Genomic DNA, 9,923 nt, shown 5'->3' on the forward strand with positions numbered 1-9,923 from the left:
TCACTCAGTCGCTCTCTCTCTCTTTGTCACTTAGTCGCTCACTCTCTCTTTGTCACTCAGTCGGTCTCTCTCTTTTTGTCACTCAGTCGCTCACTCTCTCTTTGTCACTCAGTCGCTCTCTCTCTCTTTGTCACTCAGTCGCTCACTCTCTCTTGGTCACTCAGTCGCTCTCTCCCTCTTTGTCACTCAGTCGCTCTCTCTCTCTTTGACATTCAGTCGCTCTCTCTCTCTCTTTGTCACTCAGTCGCTCACTCTCTCTTTGTCACTCAGTCCTCACTCTCTCTTTGCCACTCAGTCGCTCTCTCTCTTTGTCACTCAGTCGCTCACTCTCTCTTGTCACTCAGTCGCTCTCTCTCTCTCTTTGTCACTCAGTCGCTCACTCTCTCTTTGTCACTCAGTCGCTCACTCTCTCTTTGTCACTCAGCCGCTCACTCTCTCTTTGTCACTCAGTCGCTCACTCTCTCTTTGTCACTCAGTCGCTCACTCTCTCTTTGTCACTCAGTCGCTCACTCTCTCTTTGTCACTCAGTCGCTCTCTCACTCTTTGTCACTCAGTCGCTCACTCTCTCTTTGTCACTCAGTCGCTCTCTCTCTCTCTTTGTCACTCAGTCGCTCACTCTCTCTTGGTCACTCAGTCGCTCTCTCCCTCTTTGTCACTCAATCGTTTGCTTTACCTTTAATCAAATAAAATGTAAATACATTAAATTTTATAATTTTCAAAAATGGTTCCAACACATTTAATCTATTGACTGATTTCACTTATTGACTGTGACCACACAAAGCCACGTTTAGTCATTACACGTAATGCTTGTATGAAACAGTCATTACACGTAATGCTTGTATGAAACAGTCATTACACGTAATGTCTGAACATTTCAGTCATTACGCGTATTGACTGATTTCACTTATTGACTGTAACATATACACGTTTACATGTTAATAATATCGCAATATATTCGTTTTGTTAAAAAAAAAACAGCGTTTCATGACTACATTTCTGACTTTAAAAGAGCGAATTTCCCATTGTTGTTGTAGTTGTTGATGTTATGTTGTTTTGAAGTGTCTGTGTTATTTCGCAGAACTCAAACTCAACCAGACGTGCACCAATGCCGACGAGTGTGGTATGAACACAGTTTGTAGCACAACCTGTGCCTGCGAAGCAAACTATGTCGCCGAGGAGAACAGATGTGGTAAGAGAGAAACGTTTTTTTGACGCTTTGAAAGTTTTAGCCATAAGATTTACAAGCCCTTTACCACACAACGACACTGATAATATACAGAGAGAGAGAGAGAGAGAGAGAGTGAGAGAGAGAGAGAGAGAGAGAGAGAGAGAGAGAGAGAGAGAGAGAGAGAGAAAGAGAGAAAGAGAGAGAAAGAGAAAGAGAGAGAGAGAGAGAGAGAGAGAGAGAGAGAGAGAGAGAGAGAGAGAGAGAGAGAGAGAGCACCCATGTAATACCTCGTAATACCGAGAGAGAGAGAGAGAGAGAGAGAGAGAGAGAGAGAGAGAGAGAGAGAGAGAGAGAGAGAGAGAGAGAGAGAGAGAGAGAGAGAGAGAGAGAGAGAGAGAGAGAGACGCAGACGCAGACGCAGATAATTTATTCAATAGGCCATAGCCCCTTATGAATGAGTGTGAACAAACGGTTCACGTTGCAAATAATATAACTCATCAGGTGCAGAAAAGGTACAACATAATAACATAATAATCGCACAACACTACAGAATAAAACATATATTACACGGTCTTTAACTACGAGGTTACAACATCTCTTAATTTCAAGGCTTTATACAAATACAGGGAGGCCAGGAGCAGGCTAAGTCTAAAAGTGCTTGGGGTTTTATAATATTTCAATGGGATAAATTTTTCTCTTAATCTGTTTAAATATGGACAACAAAAAACAAAATGGACTTTATCTTCTTGCTTTTCTTTACAAAGGGGACACATCAACTGATCGGCATTATGTTTTTTATATCGGTTAGAATGCACAGCAATTTCTGAAATACCTAATCGAAACCTAGTCATAATAAACTTTAGATGTCTATCCATATTCAACAAAAGATAGGGTTTAATGTCATGTACAGTACAAAATCAATCAATCAATCAATGAGGCTTATATCGCGCATATTCCGTGGGTACAGTTCTAGGCGCTCTGCAGTGATGCCGTGTGAGATGAAATTTTATACGGCCAGTAATTGCAGCCATTTCGGCGCATATTTACCTTTCACGGCCTATTATTCCAAGTCACACGGGTATAGGTAGAGAATTATATGTCCGATAAACAGCAAATCTATCACTATTTTGTATATGATAATCCCACTCTTGCCATCTGCAATCGACCAACCTTTCCCTAAAAACACAAAAAATATTTTTCATTAAACCATACTCATACAATTTACAACGAACACTTGAGGCCCAGTTCTTTTTACCACTCTCATCCATTTTACACAACATTGCATATGATTTACGAGGAAGTCTGTGCGCCTCCATGTTTAACAGTTTCAACCAATAGCTTACGCATCTTAAAATAGAATTCAAATATATTGGATATCTGTTTGTCTCGCCATATACTAGGTCATTAGGTGTTCGCATTCGGACTCCTAAGAACTTCTTCAATGCAAGTAAATGAACTTTTTCACACTGCAGAGCAGCCTTATCTAGTCCCCATATCTCAGCACCATACTGTACTATCGGTTGTACTTGGGAGTCAAACAACTTCAAAAAAACATTCAAACTATTATTATTAAGCACAGATAATCTTTGTATAATACACATCAGAGCATTTTTGGCCCGGCTTGAGAGATCGCTACAGGCAGCAGTGAAACTGAGTCGAGTTGAAAATAATATTCCTAAATACTTATACACGTTTACAACAGGTAAAATATCTTCCCCATATGTCCACCTTTCCCTTGCACTCAAATATCCACCCTGCATAAACACAATAATGTTACTTTTACTCATGTTTACCTTTAAATGAAGAGAGGACACTGCCCTGCGTAAATTATTTAACTGAGTCTGTAGACCCACAACAGTCTCTGATAACAACAATAAATCATCAGCAAGCAAAAGAATAAACAATTCCAAATAATCATCAGTGAATGTGGCACCATGTCTTCCATTCTCAATTATCTCAAGTGCTAACTCATTAATAAAGAGAGAAAATAAAACTGGGCTACAAACATCGCCCTGTTTAACACCACATGTACAATTAATATAATCTGTAAACTTTGCTCCACATCTCACTTTTATTTTTACATTATCATACATACTCTTCACACACCTAAAGAGTTTCCCTTTTATACCATTTTTTTTAACAGAATTGGCCAGAGCAAAGCTCTGTTGATGGAATCAAACGCCTTCTCAAAATCAATAAAAGCAACATACAGCTTACGATTCAAAGACAATTGTTTCTGTACAAAGGCCAAAAGTGTAAACATATGATCAATAGTGGAATAATTCTTCTTAAAACCAGCTTGATATTCCCCCTTACTGTTATTACATTCAATCCATTCTTGCAACCTGTTATTAATCACAGTACTATAGACCTTGCTACTAACATTACACAGCGAAATTCCACGATAATTATTTGGATCACTCACATCGCCTTTCTTAAACAAAGGGATAACAATTGACTCTGTCCAACTTTCAGGAAATACACCTTTGGAAAACAAAAAATTGAACAAGTGTACCAAAAGGTCAATCCCTGGAGAATAAACATTTTTCAACAGTTCTCCTATTAATCCATCAGGCCCAGCAGACTTTTGAGGTTTTAACTTTCTCATTGCAATCAAAACTTCTTCTTTTGTAATAGGACGATTCAAAATACCTTCATCGTCTTCATATTCAATTTCGTCATCCTCAATTACATTTTTTTCCAATAATACTTTGAAATGCTGAAACCAGGTATCAACTGGTATGTTGTTCTTTAATTGTTTTCGTTTTGAGGATAATTTATGCATTATATTCCAAAATTCTTGTTGATCATTTACAGATTCAATAAGTTTTTGTAATGTCAAATCATTATACAATCTTTTCTTTCTTTCTAACATGTTTTATATTCCCGTCTGGCTAAACAATAAACATTGCGAGCGTGAATGTCTTCAGGCTGATTACATCTGCTTAACAATCTCCATACATTTTTTCGGGTTACTCTAAATCATCCGATTGATTATTTGACTTCAAATAAATTCTTTTCTTCATGCAGTCAGCACTTTCCTTAACACAAGTGTTAAATAGTTCCAAAGCTCCATTCATACCAGATTCAATCAAATTTTGGGCAGACTCTAACCTTGCACACATATCATCTGCACACATCAAGTTCACATACGTTTCCGCCTTCCCACTATCCCAAACATACTTTTCAATAAAGCAGTCTGCATTCTCACGCGTATCGTGATAAACATTATCACATGGGAACGTAACATGAAATTCAACTGGCATATGATCTGACTCAATCCGGCCAGCCACCAACAGTTCGCTCGAAGACAGAATAATTGCAAATAAATCATTAGACAGCAAAAAATAATCATTAACACTACTACCCCTCTCTGACATGTAGATAAAACAGCCCTGCAAATCCCCATTACACCATTAAGAATACACAGTCCAAGTGCAGTGCACATATTTAACAAATATTTACCATAACTATTCAATATCTGATCTTGTGATTTTCGATTCCCGCAAACTGACTGACTTTTGTGCAATAAATCAAAAACATCATGATTTTGTAATACAGGCTGGGACATATTGGCTGAGAGAGAGAGAGAGAGAGAGAGAGAGAGAGAGAGAGAGAGAGAGAGAGAGAGAGAGAGAGAGAGAGAGAAAGAGAAAGAGAGAGAAACAGAAAGAGAGACAGAAAGAGAGAGATTAGTACATGTATAACTCTGTGTGTGTGTGTGTGTGTATGTGTATGTGTGTGTGTGTGTGTGTGTGTGTGTGTGTGTGTGTGTGTGTGTGTGGATGTGGATGTGTCTACATGCACTCATTTGTTTTTGTATCCCTGCACCTTTACAATACAACCACATACTTGTTAGATTAGACCCCTTTACTTCTATAACGCGTATTACTGTCATCAAAAACCAAAGAAACAACGAAACAAAACACCGGCACGGTTGGCCTAGTGGTTAGGCGTCCGCCCCGTGATCGGGAGGTCGTGGGTTCGAACCCCGGCCGGGTCTAAAAATTGGCAATCTAGTGGCTGCTCCGCCTGGCGTCTGGCATTATGGGGTTAGTGCTAGGACTGGTTGGTCCGGTGTCAGAATAATGTGACTGGGTGAGACATGAAGCCTGTGCTGCGATTTCTGTCTTGGGTGTGGCGCACGTTATATGTCAAAGCAGCACCGCTCTGATATGGCCCTTCGTGGTCGGCTGGGCGTTAAGCAAACAAACAAACGAAACAAAACACCGAATCCCCGACCCCTCAACCCCCCACCTCCCCCGTCCGCCACCCCCCTCCCAACAAAAACCTCCCAGAAGGTAAAGAACTGCTGTTTATTACAATTTGAATTGGACCAAGTTGGTTGCCTCCCTTGGAAATCTATTTTTATATTTAGTCAAGTTTTGACTAAATATTTTAACATCGAGGGGGAATCGAAACGAGGGTCGTGGTGTATGTGCGTGCGTGTGTGCGTGCGTGTGTGTGTGTGTGTGTGTGTGTGTAGAGCGATTCAGACTAAACTACTGGACCGATCTTTATGAAATTTGACATGAGAGTTCCTGGGTATGAAATCCCCGAACGTTTTTTTCATTTTTTTGATAAATGTCTTTGATGACGTCATATCCGGCTTTTCGTGAAAGTTGAGGCGGCACTGTCACGCCCTCATTTTTCAACCAAATTGGTTCAAATTTTGGTCAAGTAATCTTCGACGAAGCCCGGGGTTCGGTATTGCATTTCAGCTTGGTGGCTTAAAAATTAATTAATGACTTTGGTCATTAAAAATCGGAAAATTGTAAAAAAAAATAAAATTTTATAAAACGATCAAACTTTACGTTTATCTTATTCTCCATTATTTGCTGATTCCAAAAACATATAAATATGTTATATTCGGATTAAAAACAAGCTCTGAAAATTAAATATATAAAAATTATTATCAAAATTAAATTGTCCAAATCAATTTAAAAACACTTTCATCTTATTCCTGTCGGTTCCTGATTCCAAAAACATATAGATATGATATGTTTGGATTAAAAACACGCTCAGAAAGTTAAAACAAAGAGAGGTACAGAAAAGCGTGCTATCCTTCTTAGCGCAACTACTACCCCGCTCTTCTTGTCAATTTCACTGCCTATGCCGTGATCGGTGGACTACGAGTATACGGTCTTGCTGCGTTGCATTGCGTTCAGTTTCATTCTGTGAGTTCGACAGCTACTTGACTAAATATTGTATTTTCGCCTTACGCGACTTGTTTAGTCTTGGGCTAGTTTTGTATGTTGATTTGTTTCAAGTGTATTTTTAAACTAAGTTCTCACGCCAGTCAAAGGGTTGATATGGTTTTGATTCTGTCTCCCGTGACACAGGAATGAAGGTGGGAGGAGCCTGTACGGGTGACACACACTGTGTCATGAACGCAGAGTGCAAGAGCGAAAAGTGTGCGTGCTCAGGGACCTACACTTCGGATGGAGATTACTGCAGTAAGTATTGTACTGAGTGTGCGTGTATGTGTGTGTGTGTGTGTGTGTGTGTGTGTGTGTGTGTGTGTGTGTGTGTGTGTGTGTGTGTGTATGTGTGTATGTCTGTGTGTGTATGTGTGTGTGTATGTGTGTGTGTGTGTGTGTGTGTGTGTGTGTGGATGGCGGTGGTGGTGATGGTGGTTGGAGCGGGAGATGTGTAGCTCCGGGGGAATCAAACACACACACACACACACACACACACACACACACACACACACACACATGACGCAAATATTTTCCTGGTGACATCTTTTATGCATGTTGCTTCACATTAGCGTCAGAAAAAACAAGGGGGAATAATAAGAGGAGAAATGAAAGTCAAACAAAACTGTTGTTTATATAGTCATAATCATTTCCCAGGAAGAAAACATACAAGCGTTTTTTTCATGAACAAGATCATATATTATTAATAACATGTCCATTTTTCAGAATCTGGATCAGCAGCCGTGGTTGCCTCCCTTCTCCTCCTGGTGGCTGCCTTAGTGACGTCACGCCTGATGTAAACACCTGATCAATAAGCCAAAGAACAAAAGTGTTGATTACCCCTGTTTTTAGTGTCACACATATGTGAGAAATTGATATTTGGGTGTAATTGTCAAACTTTCAAAGTACAAATACATCCAGAAGCAACATCTTAACCGGAAATTCAGCTTTTAACTTTTGTTAGTGTTGTTGTTTTAACCTGAAACAGTATAAATAATGATTGAATAGGGGTGTTTTTAACTTGAAGAATTGAATACAGTTTTAGAACCGGTATAATTGTTTGAAAAGATGCAATTGTTAACAGCGTTATACTTTACACCAGGACAATGATGCATGTTTGCCTATTTCTGCTTTTTAGTAGCTTGGACGCTCTCGCTCTTTACACGGAATGAAACAAATAGCCCTAGATGGAGAATGCTAGGCTTATGCTTAGTCCAGAATTGTGAGCTACAGAATGTGCAGTACATGTTAATACACTTTGAAAACATTCCCGACAAAAAGTTTTGTTGTTGTTTTGAAACCGAACAGCAAAAGGAGCACAATGTCCATTTTGAATTGAATGCGCAATTTTCTTTAAGACATATCGGATGACGATCAAGTAGAAATGTTTATCTGTTCAAGATGTCTATAAAAAATGCAAAAGAAAGTGAAAAAATGCACCTTGTCAAGATATCTTACTGTGCAATACAGAGCGCAGCACTTGCTTTTCCTTGAACCTTGAAAATGACAAGCAAAATGTTTTTTTGTTTTGTTTTTTTAAAAGCAAGTAAAATCGCCCAACTTTACAAAGACATATCACTTATCTGCACCGAGGAATGCAAATTTACCAAAACATATCGAACAGTATCACGAAATTTACCCTTTTTAATTTTTTTTAAACACATCACATCATTTTACAGCATGTGATTTTGTATTCCAGATCTTAAGAGATGTACCACATTTTGACGAACTAACTCTGTTTAAAAAATTCTTGGTACAATGGCGAGTTGTTAAATGCATCGTTTACCCAACAGACCCAACACCAGTAACTTTCTGTAACTGCTTATGTCAGCTGATAGTAAGGAAATGTTACTTGTGTATTTTCTTTACACTCATATAATTGTTGTTTTCACGTTTGCTATTAGTTTTGTTACCAAGTTTTGTTTTTCACTATTGCCTTCTAAGTGTAGCCCTTGCAAATGAGTATGTTAGAAGCTCAAGTGTCTGAATATCTCAATTTCCCCGCCATTCCTTGTTCTTTCACGCTTTGTCGGAAATCAGAAATATTGAACAGCAAGCACAACCTCTAATGCTATGATGTATTATTCCTTTGTCTTTTGAGAACAGAATTGGAAGCAATAGGAAATCTGTCTGCTCGGATATTCGGTCAAAAACTCTTTCTTCGTCTATTCATTCTTTCTCGTTATTAAACCCTTCCACTTTATTTTCCTCCTCTTTCTATCGTTGCGTTCAATTTTTTTGTCTGTTTCCTCGAACAGTCAAGTAATGAAAATTACATATATTATTAAGTCATACTGTATGACTCCCAGTTCATATGGAAAACAAAATGTTCAAAAAGTTGCCTTCAATTGTCACAGAGGGGTACCAACATTGTTTCTGTCAATGTTTTCCATCTAATTTCTCTGGTATTTCAATTTTTCCACATAGCCCGTTTTATACATTTGTGTCTGGTTTCATCCTTACCAGTTAGTGTTTTGTTGACCGAGAGTGATCTGTTGAGTTTAAAAACTCTACGGGGAAATGAGAGCCCACATTATTTATTTCTTGCTTCCAGTTCTTTTCTTGTTTAGCTTATTATTATCTCCTAGTCTCTCCACCCTCCTCTTCCTTCTCCTCCGCATCTTTCTTCTTCTTCTTCTTTTTCTTCTTCTTCTTCTTCTTCTTCTTCTTCGTCTTCTTCTTCTTCTTCTTCTTCTTCTTCTTCTTCTTCTTCTTCTTCTTCTTCTTCTTCTTCTTCTTCTTCTTCTTCTTCTTCTTCTTTTTCTTCTTCTTCTTCTTCTTCTTCTTCTTCTTCTTCTTCTTCTTCTTCTTCTTCTTCTTCTTCTTCTTCTTCTTCTTCTTCCTTGTGGTGCCAAATGCTGGCTTGGTCGGGACTCGAACATTAAACTGGTCGAGTGTTCGCTGTGTTCGAATCTCCTGGTCCAAGTGTTTTCAGTTCTACCGGCTCAATGGCACACTACGAAGAAAACACTTTTCCTAAGAAAATGTGTGTATCTTTAAGTAGCTCTTTGTTGTTTAATTGCATAAGACTGTCTCTATTTTACTCTTAAAGTCTTTCATCTTTTGACTTATGATGTACTATGCTTACTTTGTCAGCTCGTTAATACGTACATGATTATTCATGCTTTTTATTTCTTACCATTAAAGAAAGTATATGTATTATGCAAACATCATGAAGAATTGTTACAGTTTATGTCATGTGTTCGTGACAATGATTACATGTGTGTGTGTGGTTGTGGATTTGTTTATGCGTGTATGTATGTATGTATGTATGTATGTATGTATGTATGTATGTATGTATGTATGTATGTATGTATGTATGCATGTATGTATGTACGTACGTACGTACGTACGTACGTACGTACGAGCGTGCGAGTGTATATATACGTATGTGTGTGTGTGTGTATGTGTGGCGTGTTTGTGTGTGTGTGTGTGTGTGTGTGTGTGTGTGTGTGTGTGTGTGTGTGTGTGTGTGTGTGTGTGTGTGTATGTATACTTTTACAAAGCTAAAACTGGCGATGTTTTTATAAGATTTTATTGATAAACAAAAACAATCC

The 9,923-nt window shown here is 38.5% G+C and overlaps 1 protein-coding gene across 1 annotated transcript in view; it reads left to right on the forward strand.

The window, feature by feature from the left end:
- The window catches only part of LOC138971646 (prion-like-(Q/N-rich) domain-bearing protein 25), a gene marked incomplete at its 5' end in the record, with an annotated part of 13,342 nt that extends 3,796 nt beyond the window's left edge, over nt 1–9,546 (forward strand). The window contains 3 exon segments of the mRNA XM_070344414.1: nt 1,079–1,189; nt 6,511–6,624; nt 7,093–9,546. Coding sequence (XP_070200515.1) covers nt 1,079–1,189; nt 6,511–6,624; nt 7,093–7,166 — 299 coding nt within the window.
- Nucleotides 9,547–9,923: the final 377 nt, after the last annotated feature.

Source organism: Littorina saxatilis, linkage group LG7 (genome assembly GCF_037325665.1).
Source record: "Littorina saxatilis isolate snail1 linkage group LG7, US_GU_Lsax_2.0, whole genome shotgun sequence".
Taxonomy (NCBI): domain Eukaryota; kingdom Metazoa; phylum Mollusca; class Gastropoda; order Littorinimorpha; family Littorinidae; genus Littorina; species Littorina saxatilis.